The following is a 24,863-nucleotide window of genomic DNA, read 5'->3' on the forward strand; positions in this document are numbered from 1 at the left end:
GTGTGTGTGTGTGTGTGAACAAATATAAGCCCACGCCATCTCTCCACACAGACACACACAGATTGCTGTACCATTATCGTACGAATGCGCACGCACACACACGCACACGCGCGCACACACACGCACGCTTGCACAGATTTTATGTGCCATTGTCGTATTCACAACAAAAACATGCCTGCACACACACACACTCCATCCCGTCCAAGTCTCCGTCCAGGGTTCCGGACACACACCACCACTGAGACAATGGCTCCTACTGTAGCACATATAAAGGCCGGCTGTTCGGACCATTCTGGATCTGTGCAGCACGACTTGTACAGAGCACTATATTATGCTTTAAGAATGCACACACTAAATGCATGCATACAATATGTTAATTGTATTAGTGACATTGTATTCTAGTCACTTGTGACTTACTGTAGGGTGTCGTTATTATAGAAAAGTATTAAAAGTATTTGGGTTTACAGAGTTTAAGAAGTCCGTACGACTTTTTTGTTATGAGAGCCTACACCAGAAGCCCCGACCAAATGACTCATATGCAGACTGGCATACACGATCAAACAGAATATGTCCGTTTAACAAACAGAGAGCAGACCGGCCTCCCGCACGGCGACCAGCGAGCGCTGGCTTGGCGGAGAGACGCTGGCAGGACTCAGTGTTTACGAGCTCAGAGCCAGGCCTCAAGTAGCATCTCCGGATCGGGTTTCATAGAAACGCATTTACACCTATGTAGGCACACGCAGAGGCACACATGTGCGCACACAGACTGGCAAACTCATGGACACCTACACACACACAGAAACGTGCACACCAACACACACACACACCGACACACTCACTGGCACACTCATGGACACCTACATACACACAGACACGTGCACACCAATCCACACACACACACACACACACACACACACACACACACACACACACACACACACACACACACACACACAAGTAGCATGTCACACACACACAAACACACACACACAGAGACACGTGCACACCAACACGCACAAACACACACATGCGCATACTCAAAGGCATACTCATGTACTCCTACACACACACACACACACACACACACACACACACACACACACACACACACACACACACACACACACACACACACACACACACACACACACACACACACACACACACACGCAATAACAAAGGGGAGAATTAGAAAGGGATTAAAAAAGGTGGAAGGATGTCTTTCACAGCAATGGCAATTTCCATTATGCACTTCCGCACAATAATCCATTTCATGCCCGTTAAAGTGTTCATTCCAATGAACACCTGAGATTCGGCTTCACGGTAAACGGACACCCGGAAACACAGAGCTCTCCCTGAGATTAGGAGGGAGAGCCCTGTGTTTTCTTGTGTGCGTCTCAAGTGGTGTTAGACCCAACAGGTCCTCACAGATCTCTTTCTTGTCTTGATGAAATAATAGCACGAATAGCATGAACCAAAAGCTGGGCATTATGCGTTACATCTGAAGACTCATCAATGGCTAAGGATGGGGCACTCTGAACAACCGCATCAAGCTGTGACAGTGCGTCATCTGATAAAATGTCGGATTTTCTGGTTGTCGTTGCAGCTGAAATGGGGATTTGCTTTATTTTTTCACACAATTCATCCCTTTGTTTACCTTCAAGTAACATCTCGGCAGCGGCGTTCTTGCACTCCTTCACAACGGTTGTGTTACTGAAAGTCTTTTTATGTTGCCCCAAAATCCATGCATTCTTAATTGAGCATTCAATTGCACGTTGCTGTCCTGTAAATGAGTGTTTGAAGACTCGCGTAGACCTCTCATACTGAGCTCTCAGCTCGGATATTTTCCGCGCTCTTACTTTTGACTTCTGGGAAAACTTTTCCTCGAAGCCCTGTGGCGTGCCAATGTTTGTGATGATGCTGGCTGAAGTCCTTTTTCCAATCCTGACAGACTGAGGCCTGCCAGTCAGAAAGCCCTGGAGCCAGTCACAGATGGTGGGGTGCAGACCTAGTGTAGACAGTTTGTCGGTGAGTTTGTGGGGGATGACTGTATTGAAGGCGGAGCTGTAATCCACAAAGAGCGTCCTGATGTAGGAGTCTTACATCACGTCCATATTGAAGATATCACTCGACTTACAGGTTAAACAAAACGTACCCCCAAGTGGACAAAGATTCAAGTAGAACGTATTTCAAATATTAAACATTAAAATCTCCCCTACCTCGTTGAACACTTGCTGTGAACTCGTTCCGTGTATTGGGGCCAGAGGTCACTCTGGGTTATAGAACCAACATGTTTTGTCCAATGAAGGTGTGAAAATATCAACTTGTTTATTTAGTCTTAGACTTTAAGGGCTCTATTTTAACGGTCTGAAACGCAAGTGAGAAGCGCCAAGCGCAAGTAGCTTTGTGGGCGGTTCTATGGCGATGTCGCTAGTTTACCGGCGCAAAAAAATGACTCTTGCGCCCGGCGCAAATCTAAAAAGGGTTGGTCTGAAGTAGCCTAATTACCCGTAGGTGTGGTTTGGGCGTAACGTGCAATAAACCAATGAGAGTGCCAGCTCCCATCCCCTTTAAGAGCCATGAGCGCATTAGAATCTGACAAGTTGAAATTTTGACAGCGCGTCTGCAGTCTCCGATGAGACAGATGCACATGAATTTCAAACTTCAAATGGCTCAGTTTATGGCCAAATAATATGGCTTAATTCACACATGGAATAAGGTTTTCTTCCACAACTTCAGAAATACTCAGTCCTCAAATTAATTTTGGCAAAGAAAACTTATATGATATAACATATGATATGCGGTAACTGTGGTTCTATTTAATGATATACGCAATACATTATAAACATTGTTTCTTACCAGTATTGTATGCATTATCGTTATCGACTTGTGTTCTTAATATGCATGCGTCCCCCCGTTAATATACATTGCCATGGACTGTATTATGTTATGGGCATGTGCACGATGTCTGTGTCAAGAAAATATGTGTTTGCTGTACGGTGTTTGCAGATGCATTAATTTAAAAGTACAACTTATTACCGCTGTATCAGCTGTTCTTTCCCAAATAATTTACCAAGAATGTGTGGCTATGTAGATGAGAGAACAGAGAAGCAAAGTGTATGCGTGAGGTGCACAAGCAACATTATGCATGCGCCCTTAAAATAGCATCTGAACAACGCGCCACTGACTTTAAACCAGGTATTTCCTGGTTTGTGGCGCAAGTGGTTTCTGAAACTGCAAAATAGCACCAGGGAACGTTTGCGCCAGAACACGCCTCCTCCTTTCGCCGAACTGCCTCTTGGGGCGCAAGATCAATCCCTAATTTACCGACGCGTGGCACAGGAGGGAAAAGAACGCTCTGCGCCAGTTGGAAACTAGCAACGACACATGCGCAAGTGATTAAGTCAATTGCGCCGGATGCAAGATAGGGCCCTTTGTGTTTATTTGAAGTGTAGGCCTAGTGTACCTGTTTTGCTTACTTGAAGTGTAGGCCTAATGCACGTTTTATGTTTACTTGAAATGGAGGCCTAATGTTCCTGTTTTGTTTATTTGAAATGTTAATATGCTTTACTTTGTCTTACTTGTTTTTCATTGTTAAAAGTAAGATATTTGGAAATTGAAAATAAATACATCTGAAAATAGATGGAAATATGCTGTGTTGATTGTTGTAGGAGCCATATTCTGTTTAGTATTATTTGTGTGCAATGCTTGTTTTTTGCTACCACTACAGGTCTTGAGTGCCTGTGTGCAGATAATAGGTGACGGCAGAGTGCCAGGTGTGGCTGATTACACAGCAAAACGTTTTTCTACAATGGCTTAGCCCACATCCTGCTCTTTTGTTTAAGTATTCTAAGTCAGTTTTCTTTGATTTCTGTACAAAATAAACCACAAGACCTTTTTTGCAAACCCAAAAAACTTCTGGATATTCTATTTTTGGACTCATTGCGAACACAACGGCCATGTAGACTAAGCGGCCACACACGCGTGTTTGCTGTATATGAACCATCCATCAATGTTTATTTACATCAGTCCACTTAAATGTCTCTCATGCCGCTAGAAAGGAGCACACTGCCCGGTATAAAACCACCGGTGCAGGTCACGGGAAGAGGATTATGTTTATAGCATCCCGGCAAAATAACAAATGGTTTGAGCCCGAAGGCGTTCTGTTTCCTGCCTATTTAGTCAACAATGTACAGTGACAGAGTGCGTCCAAGGTCACGGTGGGGGGGTCAGAGTCAGGCTCATAAAGCGTTTACAGCTGGATGGAGTCACGGGTTTATAGACGACTCCCACTGGGCCATGGGTGGGCAGCCTTATTGCCGTGCGGTTGTCGTGGAAACAGCGATAGAAAGATGAATCATTATGGATCCTGTGAGTCATTATCAACCCTTTCTCATTAACTCTGCGTGGCAACATCAAACGCCAATGGTGGAGTAAGAAGCAGCCCTACAAAGCGACCTGTTCTCACACGATGAGCTTCCTACTGCCAGTTTGGGACTGTTTGAATGAGCAGGCGGTGCCCCCATTGTATGAGGCAGCTCTTTGAAGAGAGCTAATGATGTACTTATGCAACATCAACAGTAATGGCCCTCACAATGAGCCGCCTTTTCAGGACACGTACGACAAGTTTGAGAACCGGTCATTTGAGTGCTCAAAAATAATTTAATTGATCCTTGATCTCAAGCGTTAATTTTTAATTAACTGGTTCAGTGAGTTGAATGAACCAAAGTGGAGATCACCTGCTGCCGCGGCACTTGTTGTAAGGATTAGGATCAAGCTAACAAAGTACAGAGACAAGAACTCAGATGAGATAGGAAGACACAGGATGACATCATGGCAGGGCCGGCCTCGGGGCCCCCCCTCCCAGACATGTCTAGGCACGCGGCCTGTCTTCGCCTCACTTGTCTCGCTCGTTTAGACATGGTTGGGAGGGTTTGGGGAAAGGCCTGTCTGGCTGTGCCTGGTTCTCAGTAGAATACACTTCTGGCCGGACTTAACTTGGCGCTGGAGGAAGATATGCCACCCAAGCTAAATATATCTGTATTGGAAAGGTTCAGACTAAAGCTGTTGAAGCTCCACTAATCCCTACTAAATTACTACCTACATAACATCTATTCGTATCGAGGTAAAGCGCTGCATATATTTGACCAGAGCTGTATTTTAGTGACACTAATGATCTGAGTAGGTAACTAAACTGGGGTGTTTAGGTTGTAAACGTTGAAGCGGTTGAATAGTCCAGAATTTTACTTTCTACATCCTTTCCTAACCTTCTTTTACTTGACCTTGATGGTAAACACACCAAGGTCGAAGAAAGATGAAAAGGAGGATTCTTAAGGGCTTGGACCTCAAGAACAACCGTTGTGCTCTGAGATTCCGACTTCTTTTAAACTTCGAAGTTATGGGCCTTTGTGGGTCTGCTTTGTTGAAAAGGCATTTTTCCAAAGATGGACTACTAAAAGCGCATCTGAGACACTTTTCCCTGTTTGTTCTTCCCGGGTTGATTTATACAGAATGCATAAACGTAGACAACCCGGTAAAAATATAAATTCATGACCAAGGTTGGAATTCAAGGTCTCCCAGTCACGAAAGTGAAACTAAATGGCTGTCACATAGAAAAGTCGCTTCAACTCCACACGCTGTCCACTCATATTGATCGAAATGGAGCTCAATAAGTTGGTTTGTATGAAAATAATTGTCACTTCATGCTGAACATTTGTTTCCATTAACGGCATTATCTCGTATCCTTTCCTCAAGGATGGTCCAGTCTTCCCTATGCTCGGGGAAATAAGAAAGGAACCATTGTAGCACCTTTCCTAAGCATTTAGAGAAATCAAACAGATCTTATCATGGCTGCCCCTTAAATATCTAATTCCACCCATTTAGAAATCTGCCACCAAGAAAACACACATTTTGTTTTTTTTTGCCACAGGGAGGAAGTCTGAAGCTAAACAATTCTCTACCAAAGGGGAACTGAAATGTCATGTCAATGTTAATAGCGGACTTTAGTTTGTGGCGCTACTCGGGCAAACAAAGCAATGTGAGAATGCGACCAAGGCAATCACAACAAGACCCCAGAACGCCCGTCATCGCTCCGCTCCCACACACGCCGACGCCTTCTGCTGTATTTGTGGTGCAACCCATCTTTTCTAATGTCTGCCAGAATAGAGCTCAAATTCTGACGGATGGAGATAGATTTCAAAATGCCCTAAGGCCGGGTGTAGTCTAACCATAATGCACTGTATTTAAAGGGTGACTAACACTTTCAGGATAGTACATGTCAGCGGGAAAAGGACCACCAAGCGCGATTTGTCCGTACTCTGCGGAAGACGAGCGCGCAGGCAGAGCCTCAGCTGTTGCCCTGAATCACACCAAGGCTGCTCGCTGAACATCTCCGCGTGCGGCTGAGCTCCTGATCCGAGTGGAGTCTAGCGGGGGATTTTCGCCTGAGCAGAAACGTCCAGCTCTTGCCTCCTACGGCTCGTGTGTGGTTTCTTTTTAAGCTGTGTTTTGTCCACAGATTCTAACGAGGCTGGCAGTTATGTGTGTGTGTGTGTGGTCCAGCAGAGATCTCCGCAATATTGTAGAGTAGAGGCCTTAGAATCATAACACTCAGTATGCTTTGATACGTTGAGTAATATTACAGCATTACACAGCTCTAATTAACGAGATTGTGCCCCCAGATTTTAAACATAATATGCCTAATTAATCGTTTTCATGTTAATATGAATGCAACAAACGGAGGCCCTACAATAAAAGTTACAATTGTATTTTGAGGATGGACTTTATTTAATTAAAATTTTTATTCATTTTTTGTTTTTTAAATTAAACAAGCAACAACAGTTGCCTGTTTAATAAAAGAAAGGAACACTAATGAACTACTAAATACATATTGACAAGGGATGAAGTAAAACCGCAAGAACTTGTATCTTTGAGTTCTAACGCAACATCTCCCTCTGGTGGCGAGATGAGTACTCCATTTTCTAGAAGCAGGGTCTTGTAACCCGTGATTTATTCCCTGTGCCAGCCATATTTCATTTGAAAGGTGGAATTATGTAACAACTCTCAGAGAACAATCCATTAACCCGAATAACCCACACTTTAACCGGCACAGGATCAGATCAAGATAACCAGAGACAGAAATTTCAACATGGTTTTGGGTTAAAATATATTTTTTATTACTGTAGTGCTACAGTATGTAACAGGTATGAATGAAAACACGAGGCAATATCATGATCTGTTGTATCATGTGACATAAAACTGTGTAGAATACCCACATCATGGCAGTAAAGAGTAGAAAACATGGATATGTGAAACATTAAAACATATGTGATTTAAAAGCATTCAAAGTCGACTTCCTCATCTGTGCTCTGTGCTCCGCCTCTCCCTTCAGAGCTGCGTCCCTATTGGCTATGAACCATGTGTCGAGACACGCCCTTCCCTCATATGCTGCGACCAGGCTTAGGTCAGAACCAGGCCTTCCTTCACCAAGCCCGCTGTAGTATGGCCCACTAGGGCTCACTGTCCTACTCACATCCTCTGATGTGCACGCACACGCACGCACACGCACACACACACACACACACACACACACACAGTCTGTCTAACAAACACAATCTCTCTCACAAACACTCTCAAGAGTTTGTCTCTTAACAAACACACAAACACAATCTCTTGAAATGTATGTCTCTCACACACACACACACGGACTGTCTCTCTCATAAACGCACACACAATCTCTCTCAGACTCTGTGTCCCTCACACAATCTCTCTCGCTCTCACAAACAAACACACACACACACACACACAGAGACAATATCTCTCTCCCCCTGACAGACACACACAAACACACACACACACACACACACACACCCCCTACAAGAGTGATTGTCACTCCTTCCTGTCCTTCAGACTGCGTTCCGATCGAGGAATCACGATTAGTCACCCAATAAATACATTCTCAATTCTTTTTGGACACGCGCGTGTCCAAATGTGCTCCAGACAAATAATATATTTACAAATTGATACATTTACATAAAAAAAACCAACCCCTTAATTAAGTGTGTACACCTTAAAACAGCACACTGAAATAGTGTGCTCAAAAGACACTCCGAATCTTCGCAATAGGCCTACTGCGACAACAAAGCCCCCCCCCCCCCCCCCCCCCCCCCCAACCCTGCCTCATTCTTTATAAAGATCTCCCATTCGTACTTTACTTCATTGTCCCCCCTCCCCCTCCCCCCCTCCCGCCACCCGTCGTTGCTATGGAAATGATTGATACCACTAGTGTCATGGTCTGGTACAGAGCAGTGCTATGCTATAAACCTACCTCTGACAGTGCTACAGGCACAGATACTACAAAGACACACGGATCGGCTCGCCGCGCCGCGCCGCCCCCCGCAGGACGTCCGGTTCTAGACGCTCCAGGGGGGAAAGGCCGGGGGCTTCCTGTAAACCAGCGGCGGAAAACGTCGGCGCTTCCCAAAGCAAAAGCCCCCCGTTGGCCTCGTGCTTCTGACACCGGAACAGCGCCCCCTAGAGGAACATCGCCTGGCACGGCGACGGGGGGGCGGAGCCGGAAAACACGGCGGGGACTTTTGCTTTGCCGAAGCCGGAGCTTTTTTTTTCCCGCCCGCTGCTGTAAACAAGAACACGTTTGTCCTCTGATTACAAATACTGTTTTGGTAAAATCATCCTCGTTAGAAAGACGTGGAGGACGGACAGAGGACAGACAGAGGACAGACAGAGGACAGCGCGTCTTTGAGCACACGCCGTTAGAAAGCAGACCGGGCCGCGCGTTTGGAAGTTGCTGCTCTCCTCTCGGGCGTCGCTCCCAATGCCTCGCGTCGAACGTCCGCGTCTTCCGCTTCTTTATTTTTTTTGGCTTCAGCAATAAGGCCCAGGGGACTGGAATGGGAACGAGGAGAACGAGGAGTCCCGGGGAACGGGCCCTCCGAAGAATGAACGCGGACACGCGGACGCTCACAGACCGACAGTATTGCAGGGTGTTCTGGAAGAGACCCGTCCAAAGGATGGCGGGACGTTCCGCTTTGCCCGTCTCCTCGAAGCAACGTCCTTCTGCGTCTCCGTGGCGATTCCTCCGACCAAAGTGCGCGCGGCGCCCGTGCTGTCCCAGACGGCTACACTAGGGGGCGCCACCCCTGGTCCCGGGGGGCAGAGAGACGGGGTCTGTGTCTGGGATTATTGCTGTGGTGCCCATGAGTGCTCCCCCTCCCCCCCCCCACCCCCACCCCCACCCGACCCGCGGTGCCCTCCCCCCCCCCAATGACACACACACACACGTAGAGTCAGTCCTTCTGCTTCTGTCGGGGGAGGGGGCCGGGCGGGGGGGGGGGGGGGGGGCTCAGGTCAGGACGTAGTTGAGCAGGAGCTGGGACAGCAGCAGCACGCAGAGCACCAGGCAGTGGCGCCCAGTCAGCGACACGCCCTCCTCCACCCCCTGCTGGCGCGCCAGCTGGCGGCCCAGCGACGCCAGGTTCCTACGGAGACAAGACCATCAACACAACGTCGCCCCCCCGCCGCCCTGGGCTTCACTAACAGCAGCCCTCGGGCGGTGACCAGTGTACGGTGTACAGACACGCCCCCGCCACACGGACATCGACCCTTTCCTGTCACTCTCACACACGGCCCTGACCAGAGACTACGCGACTAACAACGTTTATAGGTCATAAAAGTCGAAAAAGCATAATAGGTCCCCTTTAAGCATGCACTGGAGAATGTGTGTGAATGTGTGTGAATGTGTGTGTGAGGATGTGCGAGGGTAGAGGGGGGTTGTCTGTGTACAGCTGGGACAGCGTATTGTTTTATATTCTACATATAACTGTTTTTATAAAGCACCAAGAGGACCGCCGTCCAATTCATCGCATCCTGTGCAGCGACGATAAAGACTTCTGTTCTATTCAGTGGTCTCCAGAGTTCCGGGTGTAATGTGTGTGTGTGTGTGTGCGAGTGCATGCGCGTACCTTTGGATGTCCTGCTGGCCCTTCTGTATGGAGGCGATGGAGCTCCCCACCACGGCCAGCTCCTTCATCTCCTTGCTACACCGAGCGCATTGGCTCGGATACGCAGCGTCTAGCGCAGAGCAGAGCGCACCGTTAGCCCAGCGCCTCCACCGAGCACCGTGCGCACAGCCTTGGTGCACGCACACACCGTCGTTTAATGTGTGTAGTACCTTCGTTGTCAGAGGATTGTGGGTACACTTGTGTGTGTGTGTGTGTTACCATCATTCAATGAATGGGTGTGCGTTTTATCTTCATTGTCAGGGGAGTGTGTGTACAGATGTGTGTGTGCATGTGTGTGTGCGTGCGTGTATTAACTTCATTGTCAGATGAGTGTGTGTGTGTGTTTAACCTTCATTGCCAGAGGAGAGAGTGTGTGTGTGTGTGTGTGTGTGTGTGTGTGTGTGTGTATGTGTGTTTGACATTCATTGTCAGGAGTGTGTGTGTGTGGGTTACCTTCATTGTCAGAGTGTGTGTGTGTGTGTGTGTCCGTTACCTTCATTGTCAGAGGAGTGTGTTGGCTCTGGAGTGCTGCCACTACTCTCAGTGTTCTGGCTGCAGCTGGAGGGCTGGCTGCTGCTTTTCCGGTGTTTCGCCTACACACACACACACACACACACACACACACACACACACACACACACACACACACACACACACACACACACACACACACACACACACACACACACACACACAGAGAGTTAAAGTACAGTAAAGGCCCGTCTCGGGTGGAGGGGGGGCGGCGGCGGCGGGAGGCCCACCTGCTGCGTGCCGTCCCAGCCGTGGCTGAACAGGAGGCCGTTGTGCCGGCGCTGGCTGGCCTTCATGTGGGTCTGGATCACGCCGTCCTTCTCGAACTGGGCCAGGCAGGTCTCGGGGTCCCAGGGCTGGGTCCTAGTGGGGGTCACAGCAGAGTCGGGGTTAACCGAGGTCTTGGGCGCTCGGGGGAAGGGCCGGGCCCTTCGTCAAACTGTGATCGCGATTTGGATTTTACCGTCAAACGATCAGAATACTAATAAAATCGTTTTATTTTTTTGTTTTTTTTTCATTAAATGTTTTATAGATATTGCAGAACAGCTGGATACACATCTGCACATTATTGTTGATTTGAACCTTTTCTTTTTGATCATTCTGTGCATCTTTTTACGGCGAAATTTCGAAGTTCTCAGTTACAAAATGTTTTTGGGCAGAGAGACGCTGAATAAAATACATCTTGTTTTCAAACTCAAAATAATCGTTTGAATAACCGTGATTTCAATATTGACCAAAACGATGGTGCAGACGATTTGTTCCATAATGGAGCAGCCCCGGTGGCGGCCGGGTGGGTAAGCGTGCGTGGGAGTGGGAGGGGACGTACTCTATGTGTCGGTAGGACCACTCTCCGCTGACGGGGTCCGTGTGGAACAGCGGGGAGCTCCAGGGCTTGTCCCCCCGCTCCCGGGCCTCCTTCCGCTGCGCCTCCTCCAGGACAAACTTCTCCTGGGTGGCCCGGTTCTGGTCCCGGTCCTGGATGGCGCTGGTCACGTGCTGCCACAGCCTGGCGGGGAAGGCACACAAGAGACGTGTTCGAAATCGTTCCCTATTCACTCACTCACTGTTCCCTATATAGTGTTCGTGATATAGTGCACTAAAGGGAACGAACAAACGAGAATTCGGACACTACGCTGAACAATTCTAAACGTCATTCGCGTCAGTAAATGCGCCGGGAATTTGTGTGACGCGCCCACATCATGTAAACAAACCGGGCACTCACGAGGAAAGCTGGAGGATGTATTGATCAAGGTTTTTTTATATTAATTTTTAATGTAAAATTTTAGATGTTAAATCCCGAATAAATTGTCGACATTTTCTAAACGAAAGCCGGAGACTCCATCATTAAATGTATTTGTTTTCGTGGTTATTCAGCTTCTTCTTCTCCTCCGGAAAAACATGACCGCATTGCATTGTGGGATACGGGAGTAACATGTAGGGAACATCTTATGTACACTCAAATTTTGGGTATTTTAAGTCCACTATATAGTGCATGAAATTAACCACTGAGAATTCAAACACCACTACAAATGGCGAGCACCCTAAATAGTGCACTATATCCGAGATAGGGAACGATTTCGACACGGCTCATGACTCCAGCATTCTGTACAAATGATATGGTACCTAGCGATGTAGCTGTGTCGGTGGTGAATGCATCTCTATGCATTTCTGCTTCAAGTGACACGTTTGTAACTAGCAATTAACCGTGGAACTACAATGAACAACGAAGGCTGACGTCCCTGCCCCTTTTCCACCGACAGTACCAGCTCAACTTGTCTTTTTACGTTTCGAGCGCCAAAATGCACCTTTTTTAGTCTCACCTCTGTCGAGGTTCCAAGAGAGCTGAACTGATACTTTTGTGTGACGTAAACAGGCTGCTGGCCACTGATTGGCCAGAGAGTGACGCCGCTGGGCGAATAATGAGGAGCGCGGCGTCCGAACCTGACACCGGACGTCTTTAAATAGTGCAAGAACGCGCCATGAAACAAGACAGAGGTGGAGACGCTCCTGTGCGAAACCCTGCCTGTTTATGTGTCGCGTGGTCGCGTATGTGACGCAGTTTCGCGCACGCGTGCTGTGGACGACCCGCCCACGTTGAAGAGGTACTTTCTAGATGGAAACACGACGTGCCTGGAACCGAACCATGTGGTGGCACGCTAAGTCGTGGCGAGTAGAGCGGTGTCCTGCCGGTGGATTTGGGGCATTAGGGTCGTCGTTGGCCTCACCTCTCAGACTCAAACTCCCCCTGGTGGTCCGGGTGGACCACCTTCCTCTTGAGCCTGCTGCTGCGGACCTCCGGACTCGGGTTCCAGAGCAGCTCCTGTGTTCCGCTGCGCTTCTCCTGGATATACACCTCGCCGTCCTGACAACACAGCACCGTCAACACCCCCTCGCCGAGGTCAAGGTTCACACACGGGGACCCTGAGGTCAAACCTCAGAACATTGGAACTATTAAAGTACCAACTATTGGAGAACAACACCCTAAAACATAATAAAGATGAAAAGATTCTTGATCTGAAATAACAAAGTTTCAAGAACTGAGGATAAAACGTAGTTATATCTAGAGGTGACGTCTACTGCTTATAATATTTATGCTAATGTACTTCTTAGTAAGTAAATAATCAAATTTTGATCGCGATTTCGATTTTAGCATCAAACGATCATCTTGTTTTTCACTGTTTTATAGAAAGGGCAGAACAGCTGGATACATATCTGTATATTATTTTAGATTGGAACATTTTCTTTTTGACAATTTTGTGTAATTTTTAGGGCGAAATTTCAAGTTCTCAGTTACAAAGTATTTTTTTGGAGAGACATGCTGAATAAATGTTTTCAAACTCAAAAATAATAATAATGAAAAAAAATCGCTGACTAATCGTGATTTAAATATTGACCAAAAAAATCGTGATTATGATTTTTCCCGTAATCGAGCAGCCCTACTTGGTACGGTGCCCTGGACTTTTTGGTTACCAGGGAACCGTAGCGCGGCCCTATAGAGTGTGTTTACCACCAGTGGGACGGAACACTGAAGGCATTAAGAACATGGAAAGTGGGCAGGGACCGACTCAAACAGTAAGGTCTGGTTATCTTTAAGGCAAAATCAGAGTTCTCCTGAACGGCTACTTTAACATAGTCAATGTTTGAGCGTACATCTGTAATTACTAGGTGGCCCTACTGACTACCGTTTTGTGAGCAGTAATTATGACCCGTGTTTTCATGAGGATGAATGAATTATAGGGAGAGCGGCTGACCGGTAGAGATGACGGTGGCTGTGAAAGATATAGAAAATGGGAGCTGCCCTTACCCAGTGGCCTTCCACAGTAGAGACCAGCTCATCTGCGATCTGGATCTTCCCACAGATCTGGTTGACCGAGCTGGCGCCGCCCAGGAAAGGCTGTTGATAAAAAAATTACAATAACTCATCAATGGTCAATTGGTTTAGTTTGGAATGGCTGATGCAAACGTTCCTACTATGATCCCAGTATGTGTGTCCCCACTATGATCCCAGTTCATGTGTCCCCACTATGATCCCAGTTCATGTGTCCCCACTATGATCCCAGTGTGTGTGTCCTACTATGATCCCAGTTCATGTGTCCCCACTATGATCCCAGTGTGTGTGTCCCCACTATGATCCCAGTTCATGTGTCCCCACTATGATCCCAGTGTGTGTGTCCCCACTATGATCCCAGTGAATACATCCCCATTTTCATGTTCATGTGTCCCCACTATGATCCCAGTGAATACATCCCCACTTTCAAATCAGCAGTTGTACCTTCAGCTTGAACTCCAACTCTGCGGCACATTTGGTTTTCTCACACTCAATTGTGATCTTCCCTCCCAGTTCTAGTGTCATGGTGCCATACAGGATTCCTACCGCACAGAAGGAAAAAAACAACAAATGGTTGAGATTGCCTCCGTAATTGAATTCCATCGCAAATCAAAGTGGATCATTGGCAAGGAATTGTCTTCATGGTATATCAACATGCAATATCCCTTCGCCTGTAGCCCACAGCTACTGGTATACATTACCTTTGCAGTGGGCATAAGGCATGGTGATGACATACTCCTCTTCCCTGCTGAGAAAATGTAGTCTGGCTTTACCGTCCAAGATGGCGGACAGAGAGTTACCTGCAAGTGGAAACGAGGGAAGAAGAGACATCTCAGTGTGCTTCTCCATTGCTCGTTGAGCATATGGGTGGATAATACATCCACGTGTTAAAAGCCGGATATTAACCGCATAATCCATTGAATTATGGGGCCAATATGTCCAGCATTATGGATGTATTAGGAAATGAAGCAATGTGGTAGGACATTAGCATGCTCGGGCTCTAGTCTTTGATGTTCATAGCCAGCCGCTAGCACAACTGTGGCAGCCAGCTGACTGGTTACCCAGTCACAACAACACTCCTCCACATTTTTACCGCCCTTTTAAATATAATATGTATTTCTTAAATATTTGACAAAATTGACAATAGGGAGACTAAGACAATGACTAATTAAGAAAACGATGTGATGTTCACAGATAATCACAGACACATTTAGATCGACATATCTACTTCAAATGACACACGTTACGGTAAGGCCGTATTCCTTTATATGTATTCTTCCCCATTATCCACCTCAAAGGGACATTCCCTACCATAAAACTTGGACTTGGCCAAGATGCTGCCGCTGATGCAGAAGCCGTCCTTCTTATTGCTGATGTAGAAGGCAGAGATGGGGGGATGGTGGGAGACCTGTTCCAGAGACATTGCAAGGGAGAGAGAAAGGGGTTGGGTATCTTTCATCAGGACGTTCATCCGGGACGTTTTCTCTCCACTGGTCTACCGGTTTAGAAGTTGGACTTCTTTTTAGTTTTGAAATGAATACCGGGTTGTTAACTTCAAACGTTGGGAGGTCGACTTGCGCAGAGGTGTCTGATGATCACCATGGAAACGGACTGACCTGTTCAGCGACGTAATAGGTGCAGCTGTCGGACTCTGGGTGGAGCCAGCAGCAGCGAAACGTCTCGCCGAGGATGGGGTTGTACGGCTTCTTGAGACCCTGTGGAGCACACACGTGGAGAACATGACCACCCGCACTCTCACACGACGCCAAAGGTAGGGCCTGTTTCTGGAGGCTATGTTTGCACCAAGAGAAGGGCTGAAAGTTTGCTCAGATTGCAAATTTGCAACATGTCCCCATCTCATTGTACCGTATTTCATCATGTTCAAGTAAAGAAAAACCTTGAATGACTAAGTGTGACGAAATATTGGACTGGAACTGTATGTTAAAAATAACCCCAAAAATATCTCTGAGCTTGAATGCGGAATCAACGTCATTGCGGAAACATCCTTGAAGGCTTAACCAACCTAATTGCGTTCTCCCTTTCAACCGTCCTCATGTTTTGAAACCTGATATTCTGGCTCTTATGTGAATGCTGCTGCGTCACCCCATCCCGTCAACACAACCTCTGCATCTTTCCAGACTGCTCCACTGCAGTCGAACGGATCACGCCTCGACTGACGGCAGCAACGTCCCCGTTCTAAGAACCTCCTCAGAGCCATTGTAAAGCGCTCCAATTTGATTTATTACATTAGCCACCCTTTCTAAAAAATAAAAAAAGGTATGGGACATAAGAGTCTGACAATCGTGTATACGTGTCACACACGTGAGCCGTGATGGGTGTGAAAACACATTCCCTCGGTGTACCTCAGCTCATCGAGCAGTTACCAGTGTCGCTCATGACGTGTTAATGACTCCACATCACCACCCACCTTGGGCTTCTTGTAGAAGCCAGAAAGGTACCAGCGCACCACCTGCTTGATCCGCCCGTACGCACTCTCCTCCAGCACCGCCCTGAGGAGAACCGGGAAGGGGGGGAAGGCACGCTCAGTACTTGTAATCACATCAATGCAACGCGTCAGCAGAATCTGGGGGGTGTTTGTTGACTAAACATGTGAACATGAGTTGGGCAACCCTCTCGAAGTCGGCAGCCCCTGAATTCTCTACGTATCAGAATGACGCAGCGAACAGACAGAGTGTTACGCTTGGACAAGAAGTTAGATTTGAATAAGAAATGCCGGCTTGGATGTGTGGTGAGCCAGTGTGTGTGTGTGTGTGTGTGTGTGTGTGTGTGTGTGTGTGTGTGTGTGTGTGTGTGTGTGGTACGCACTGTGACAGCAGGTCGGCGTGGAAGTAGTAGTCCGACAGCTTATCCAGGAAGGAGCGCGGCTCCAGGATGAAGGTGGGCAGCACCACCTTGGACAGGTCCATGCCAGGCCGCAGTTGCTTCAGCAGCGTCCAGATCAGACCCTTGTTCTCCTCAGACACCGTCTCCACCTGGGAGGCCTCGCCAGCCTGGGGGGGGGGGGGGGGGGGGGGATACTGGGGATCAGCTAGGCTAAAGAGGCTACAACAGAGGCAGCTACGCTACAGGACTAAGAAGAAGAGGTGAATGTGTGGGGTAAATGGAGAGCCAATGGGTGTAGCCTAGGCTGGGAAGGTAAGAGGGGAGGCAATGTTAGGTTAAGCTAGGTTGCTAGGTTAAGGAACAGTATGGCAACGGCTAGGCTAGAGGAGCTAACAGAAAATCACTGGGGGTAAACTAGGACTAGGCTAGAGGAGCTAACAGAAAATCACTGGGGGAATCTAGGACTAGGCTATAGGATTTAGCAGAAGGGGAGTAAACTATAACTAGGCTAGAGGAGCAAACAGAAGACACTGGGGGTGGACTCGGCTAGAGGAGCTCACAGATAGGCGCTGACAACGGGCCTACATTTGGAGATGTAAATAGAAGCATCAGAATGCTGTGTCAGCTACGACAGCACGAGTCCTTTGGGAAACATGCCAATCACAAAACGACACCCCCGTCTCTACTTAAGGGAACCCGAAACATGAACTGTCAAAAACACACGGAGGAAGACTTTAAATTGAGTTCCATTATTACGTTATGCCAAAAGAAGAAGCTGCCACCGGTGGCGTAGCGTAATGAGCGCCAAACCACCCCCTCACCTCTGCCATCTCCTCCAGGCCCTGCTCGACGTACGGCGTGGCCTGCAGACCGGGCGACAGGTCGTCCGCTTGGTCCATGTCGCTCTCCTCCGTCAGCCTCCCTCCGTTCTCGTTGGCTGGCGTGTCCCAGTCCTCGTGAGCCTCGCGCTCCGATTTGTCAGAGAAGCCGTCAGTCTCCATTTGGTGATTCACCATGAAGTCAGAGTCATTCAACCTGGGGAGGTAAGGAGAGGGCGCACAGCAGCGTGATGTAGAGGTCTTCACGGGGCCTAACAAACGGACCCAGACCCCAACGGACCCGGGAGATATGCTGCGAATCATACACTTGAACATCCATCTTTACCGTCTCCAGTCCTCAGCGTTTTCCCCCCTTAGTTCGCACTCTTGTGATTCTATCCCCTTATTTCCCGCTCTGGTAATCTGATCCTAATAGACAGCCTGATCATCAGGCAAGTTACACAGTGTTTCCAAATGGATTGTTAATTGGCTGCATTCATATAGCTCTTTATCCAAAGCGCTTTACAATACTGCCTCGCATTCACCCCTTCATGCACACGTTCACACACCGACGGCGGAGTCGACCACGCAAGGCGACAGCCAGCTCGTCGGGAGCAGTCAGGGTGAGGCGTCTCGCTCAGGGACACCTCGACTCGGCTAGGAGGAGCCGGGGATCGAACCGGCAACCTTGCGGTTACCAGCCAACCCGCTCTACCTCCTGAGCTACTGCCGCCCGGACGGCAATCGAAAAAACAAGTGTGTCTCTCATCATCAGTGCTGATCACAGGTTTTCTCAGATCCATTCAGGTTTTACACATAATGATAAGACCAAGCAACCGGGATGATAGAATTAGATGTGGACCCCAACACGTAGAGGGTAAAGATATAAGAGCAGTAAAGATATGAACAACGAGCTGTTAAATAATTATGAGACATCAGTGTTATCAGTGACCCGTACGCAAGTCAAAGTACAGTATGAGAGAACCAGTAGGATAGACCACTACCTACAATGATAAGCTAAATGGTATCGCCCTTTAATCACATTGAGCATACCGTTGGGGAAGCTGGAAAGAAGTTTTTTAATGTAGTTTAACCTTAAGAAATATCGCTGTTAATACATTTTGTTTATAAAGGTTGCCAGGCTTTGCATCACTTGGCAAATGCAGTGTCAACTGAAGGTGGCTTACACTCTATGTTCTTTGCCAAGAAATTTGAATTTGTCCTAAAATGATTTTCTTATTTACTTGGATTCAACAAAGAATTCAGTTACTTTTTCATTGGGAAATGAGCGAGCAAGATGAAAAAGTACATTTTCTCGAATGTCTCCAAGTGCTACCCTCAGGTTGTACCCCTGGGGTGCGACTGACACCCACCGGTGGCGCACCGTGAGCCCACCGACCTACTGTCGGCCTCGATGTGAGACTTTATTAGCCAGCACGGTGATGCACTGGATTTCACTAAGAGGCACACCGGTCCTTTAAGACAAAATGATGCATGCAAATGTATTCAGGAACCACGTATGCAAATGTGGTATTTGTGCTACAGTCTAAACACATACAACCTATTCAGAAACACTTCTCACGTCTAGTCAATAACTCAAAGGGTTGGTTGCCTATCTGCGGTCAAAACAGAATCAATAGATGGATGGACAGAAGGACAAATAGCTTATCAGCCATTGATTGAAAGTCCCAGAGTGTGGAATGTTCTAGGTATGGGATGGCAGAGAGCAAGGGTTTAAAAAGATAGTTATTAAAGATGAAGAGGGATAGAGCACAAGAGAGAGTTAGTGAGAAAGTGGGGTAGGGTGTAAAACAAGGGCAGAAAAGTAACTACTGAGTAGAAGCGTGGTGGCTCCAGTTACACCCTTTATTTCAAGGTGGGACATTTGACGTTTGTATTCTCTAGGACCCAAGCAAGAAAAAAACACAACACATCTATATCTCTTACTAAAAAGGCATGAAGTGTGCTTAACATATTGAAGCACGAAGTAACCCACTGTTTCCTTGCCTCAGCAAAAAAAAGGAGATGTGAACGTCAGGAGTTTTATGAACAGGGAAACGCATAGCACATAATCAGCAGAAAAACGCCCACTAGATGTCAGTTAACTTGCAACGGTCCTGCCCTACACCAGAATAGACCTGCAATACAGCATTCCTGTTCATCTGCGACTAATCAACCCCCTTCCCCCCCTAGAAGTATCAACATTTGCTTACCTTGAAGACAAATAACTGCCGTTCCTCCTTCCACAAGCTAGCACAGTTGACACTAAATCCCACCACGACAGTCTATACTTAGCTCCTCTGATTTCCTTTTAAGTTTGTGTGCGTGTGTGTTTGTGGGTATATGTGTGTGGGTGGCTGAGTGCAAGCAAACACTTTGGAGGAACATCGGTGTGAAATGAGGCGAGGAATACGCCGTCGCTGCTCTAATGTCCGAGTGCGCGGTGCCTCTCTCCCTCCGGGTTGCGTAAGGTTTCCATTCTACTCTTCCTGCTCTTCCGTATGTCATGTGACCCGACCCGGAGGACCAGATTGGCTGGCAGCGGAGCAGGAGAGAAGGGAGTGCTGGGTTATGTGGGGAGGGCTCCCACTCTGAGATGCGGGGGAGGAGCAGTGTGTGTGTGTGTGTGTGCGTGTTTGGTGAAGGGGCGGTAATCTGTGAGTGATGACGTCACCGGTGTACAAACACGGCCTCCTTTAAGGTTGAAGAACACGACTGTACCCTCGGACAAGGACAAACTCACAAGCATTTTATGATGCCTTTGCACAGATAAGACTCTGAAGTAGCAATTTCAGAAACAGCCGACGACTCTCGTCACACAACATGCGTGGCACTTCTTAAGCACAGAAGCGTCATTTTTACGGCAACAGCATTTTCCAAACGACGATCCAGTCAGTGCTATGTGATCTTTGCTGTAGTGGTCGTCGTGCGGCCGTGTGTGCGTGGCGTTGCCACGGGGACTCACTGTAGCAGCTCGGCGTCGCTGAGGGCCGTGGACTGCAGCAGGTGGAGGATGTGGGAGGAGTCGGAGGACGCGTTGAAGTCGGCCTCTCTCCCGCCTTTGGCAGTCAGCTTGTAAATACTGGAGCAGCTCAGCGCCAACTCCAGGGCGTCCATCCAACACCGACCTGGGCCCGAGAGCAGGGAGAGACGCGCATCAGAACCCTCCTCGTGACGCCCCGTCTATAGATATCTGCGTCGCTTTTACTTTACTGTTTAGCATGTAGCATTAGCCCCACTCTCGGTTTGGGAACCACCCAGACGATTTAGCTGGTTTTGGAAGACGCAATTCCTGCAAGGTTGTTTTACCAAGTAAAGTGCTGTTTCATGCTAACACTTTCTTTATTTTTAATCATCACAATGTGCTCACATCACATTTGTCATGGTACGTTAAATGGCCTTTAATCAAAGCCAATTGTGTTCAGACAAGATGGCTCACGCATGAAATAGACAAATGGAGAAGTAAGTGACAGCGATCCAACTGTCTGAAACAAAGGCAATTGATGTTCATAGCCCCACTAATATTTGGCTACATCAAATCCCAGCTCACCGTCGGACTCGGAGGCAGCTCTGAAGATCAGGTAGCTGCTGGGTAGTGGCTGGGTTATGGAACCGACGTTCTCCCCGGTTGGACCCTGGCGTGATGGCAACAACAATGCATCGTTACATTGACGCTCAGTAAAACATCATTTCAGGCATGGACACTGATTTCTTTGTACATGACAACACCTGGAGTATAATCAAGCTTCTGCTTCTGATTGATCACTGTGACGGAAAAATTGTAAATTGCAAGCATTTACAATTACGGTTTCGAATAGGATCACAGGTCAGCAAATATTAATCACACTACAGTCCTTCCTTTAAAGCTGCTGTAGGCAAGATTCAAGGGTCGTCAAGGGAGAGAGTCGACCATCTAAGTCGTCTCTTACAGAGACAAGTGCAGAGTCAACCAGAACGGATATTCTCACATAACATTTCACTCACTAGTAAATGACTTACCGCGATACCATTACTAGTCAGTCATTTATTTTATTTTATTTTAACATATTTTCGGTTAGCCTGCTCACCTTGACGGCCCAGACGGACTTGTCCAGAGGGTGGTACAGCTTGAAGCAGAAGCCGTCCTTCTTGGAGGGCCTCTCGATGAGCTTGCAGGCGTTGAGGAGGATGGTGCCCACCCAGTGGTCGTTCTTGGGCGTCTTGTAGATCAGTAGAACCCCAGGCTTCAGAATGCACCACAGCTTGGTCCAGCTCTTCAACGAGCCTCGGATCTGGAGCAGGACGTGGAGGGTACAGAGGTCATTGGTAAAGAACGTTCAGGATCACCTGTGCCCAGAACCGTTGAAAATATGGTTTCATTAAATAACTTAAAAATGATAGTTGTTGGCCATGTTAAGAGGCGTATTATAATGACACTTTGGCTGAAAAGCATCCGCTAAACTTACCAACGGGCCACAAATATATGGTTAGCAATGACAGCAATGTTAATGGTAGGGTAGGCGGTTTAAAGAAACCAGCCGGAGTAAAATAGATTTTTTAGTATCAAACCACAAATAACATTTTAAATTATATAATAAAACAGAAAGTCTTTGGGGGTAATCTAGGACTAGGCTAGAGGAGCTAACAGAAAATCACTGGGGGTATGAATAATTATATAAAAAGTTGGCAAAGATGATTTGGTTCCAACAACCCCTTTTTTAACCTTTGAATTGACAGATGAGCTGCAGGTTTAGTTTTGGTTCTGGTGGCATGGCAACCAACACCATTTAGTTAGCCAATCGGGGTGCTTAAAGGGCATTACATTGGGAGAGTGATCTTCAGCTTGAGTTGGCAATTAGGTTAAGGCAGATGATTACAAAGGATAATGATATGATGTATAGGATATAATGATAATGATCAATAACCTGTATTTGCGTATGGTGGATAAGCATGTCAAATAAAACCTATTCTAATTAATATTATTATGAATTAATTCAACATCTCCAAGACGACTGCTGAATTTAGCTTAAAACGTCAACAGCAAAAGTTTCCAAACATTACAACTGTTGCTGCTAGCAGTTTTATTCGTGACGATTGTTGAAGGGCATGACCGTACCTTGAGCCAGTCGGACATGATGACAACCCTCGGGTCCTTCAGCGCACTAAACAGTTCTTTGGCTGCCCGTTTCTTCTCCTGTCTGTAATTTCGCTTCTGGACCTGAGGCATGGAAAAATACAAGCTTGAGCGGTCGCCCTTGGGTTCAATAGGAAAACCGGTAAAACGCCATGGTGCAAGTTCTGCCACTAGGGGGCATCCGAGTCACACATTGTCAAACCCAGGCCTTCGCTCACGCAGTCGATTCCCATCATTCATTGACATCGTTTCAAATGCAGATACGATAAAACGGAACGGAGCAGAATGAAGGCTGGCTAGGTGAACCGTTGTGCTCGTTGTGACACCCCGAGGACAGAGGGCACCCCACCTTGAGGGACTCCTTCCGGGCCAGTCTCTCTGTGGGGGAGGGGCACTCCTTCTCCACACCATTGAACATCCGGGACTCCGACTGGGGGGAGGGAGACGAGGAAGAACATGTCAGAGACGACGAGAAGCACAGAGTGCAACATGCAACATGTCTAGCCTACAGGGACGGACATGCAGATAGGCACGCAGTTAGGACTGATGAGAGAAAAAGAAAGAGAAAGGAAAACAATTTCGCAAGAACACATCTGGGATTCCAGGCATTGTGCAATAATGGGGTGAAAAGATGAAAATAGGATGACTGATGATAAATGGTGAGAGAGAGCGAGAGAGAGAGAGGGGGTGGCCGAGCCAGGTGTGTCCCAACCTGGCTGCTCGGTGACTGGGCAGGGCTGAGCTCGCTGCTCAGTACAGAGTCTCCGTTGGCGTCCATCTCGCTGCCTGAGATCAAGGAATAACATTGATTAGAAGAGAAACCAGCTGAGGCACATAAAAGGCAAAGAAAAGAACCGTTTGAGCTTTACTACGGCCAAAACATATATAGAATACATCATGATGCCTCAGCATGCGGCCTGCACTCCAATCGACTCTCTCCTCCTTCCTTTACACTGTCATTGCATATGAATCCAGAGTAAAGAATGAATCAATAGACCACAAGACAGACACCATATGACCGGCTACATGCAATGTATTGCCCAGTCTGACCGACCTACAACTAAAACAGAGGAAGCATCTTAGCGAACGTCATCTTAGTTACAACAAAGAGTCTTTATTTGACTCAGGCTTAGGCCCAATCCCATTTCTACCCCTTACCCCTTGCCCTTACCCCTACCCCTTACCCCTTCCCCTTGTTTTGAAGTCTTGGATTAGCGCATCGCTGTGTTACCTGTGCTGAGCTGATACAGATCGTCGTCGCCGCCGTAAGACAGGTTGCGGGTGAGGGTGCGGGGGTCAATCTTGGGTGGCGAGGTAGCATTGGGACACAGAGAAAGCCTGCGCTGGAACACAGTCTCCTCCTTCATCCTGACGCCCAGCCTGTCCTCTGCAGGGAGGGGGGGCAGGAGGGGGAGAGGGAGGGAGGGGGGGCAGTAGAAGGAGAGGAGGGAGAGAGGGAGGGAGGGGGGACAGTAGGAGGAGAGGAGGGAGAGAGGGAGGGAGGGAGAGAGGGAGGGAGGGAGAGAGGGAGGGAGGGAGGACAGTAGGAGGAGAGGAGGGAGAGAGGGAGGGAGGGAGAGAGGGAGGGAGGGAGGACAGTAGGAGGAGAGGAGGGAGAGAGGGAGGGAGGGAGAGAGGGAGGGAGGGAGGACAGTAGGAGGAGAGGAGGGAGAGAGGGAGGGAGGGAGAGAGGGAGGGAGGGGGGAGGGAGGGAGGGGGGGCAGTAGGAGGAGAGGAGGGAGAGAGGGAGGGGGGGGGGCAGTAGGAGGAGAGGAGGGAGAGAGGGAGGGAGGGGGGGCAGTAGGAGGAGAGGAGGGAGAGAGGGAGGGGGGGGGGGGCAGTAGGAGGAGAGGAGGGAGAGAGGGAGGGGTGACAGTAGGAGGAGAGGAGGGAGGAAGGGAGGGGGGACAGTAAGAGGGAGAGATAAAGGAGAAGGATCCAGACAGAAAGGGGGGGAAGAAAACAATTAGCCAAAGTCAAGCCAAGTTATCGAAAGTCTTTTTCACCGCACCATGTTCGTGACTGAAGTGTGAACACAATTGTGATCGTCTCTACCAGACCAGAAAACAATGGCCTTCTTGAGCCTCCCCAAGCAAGCCGATCCCTGGTTGGCTCTGCGTCCCCAGACTATCAAAACCCTGTTGTGCCAGGGACGCGTCAGCCACACAACACAACTCTGTATGGGGCACCAACATGCCATCCAGCACATG

General features: G+C 48.0%; 1 protein-coding gene across 2 annotated transcripts in view; it reads right to left on the reverse strand.

Annotated features, from left to right (window-relative positions):
- Positions 1-7,151: 7,151 nt before the first annotated feature.
- The window catches only part of osbpl5 (oxysterol binding protein-like 5), a 42,216-nt gene continuing 24,504 nt past the window's right edge, over positions 7,152-24,863 (reverse strand). For both annotated transcript variants that reach the window (XM_060060156.1, XM_060060157.1), the window contains exons 3-23: positions 23,885-24,040; positions 23,366-23,439; positions 23,003-23,083; positions 22,636-22,737; positions 21,608-21,811; positions 21,091-21,175; positions 20,506-20,668; positions 17,544-17,757; positions 16,705-16,889; positions 16,307-16,388; positions 15,495-15,593; positions 15,190-15,286; positions 14,580-14,678; positions 14,323-14,420; positions 13,855-13,944; positions 12,776-12,912; positions 11,377-11,556; positions 10,781-10,913; positions 10,513-10,612; positions 9,981-10,089; positions 7,152-9,497 (exon numbers count right to left, since the gene is read on the reverse strand). In XM_060060156.1, the coding sequence (XP_059916139.1) occupies positions 9,362-9,497; positions 9,981-10,089; positions 10,513-10,612; positions 10,781-10,913; positions 11,377-11,556; positions 12,776-12,912; positions 13,855-13,944; positions 14,323-14,420; positions 14,580-14,678; positions 15,190-15,286; positions 15,495-15,593; positions 16,307-16,388; positions 16,705-16,889; positions 17,544-17,757; positions 20,506-20,668; positions 21,091-21,175; positions 21,608-21,811; positions 22,636-22,737; positions 23,003-23,083; positions 23,366-23,439; positions 23,885-24,020 (2,604 nt within the window). In that variant the 5' untranslated portion in view covers positions 24,021-24,040 and the 3' untranslated portion in view covers positions 7,152-9,361. The remainder of the gene's footprint in view (positions 9,498-9,980; positions 10,090-10,512; positions 10,613-10,780; positions 10,914-11,376; positions 11,557-12,775; positions 12,913-13,854; positions 13,945-14,322; positions 14,421-14,579; positions 14,679-15,189; positions 15,287-15,494; positions 15,594-16,306; positions 16,389-16,704; positions 16,890-17,543; positions 17,758-20,505; positions 20,669-21,090; positions 21,176-21,607; positions 21,812-22,635; positions 22,738-23,002; positions 23,084-23,365; positions 23,440-23,884; positions 24,041-24,863) is intronic.

The sequence above is a fragment of the Gadus macrocephalus genome, chromosome 9, assembly GCF_031168955.1.
Source record: "Gadus macrocephalus chromosome 9, ASM3116895v1".
NCBI lineage: Eukaryota > Metazoa > Chordata > Actinopteri > Gadiformes > Gadidae > Gadus > Gadus macrocephalus.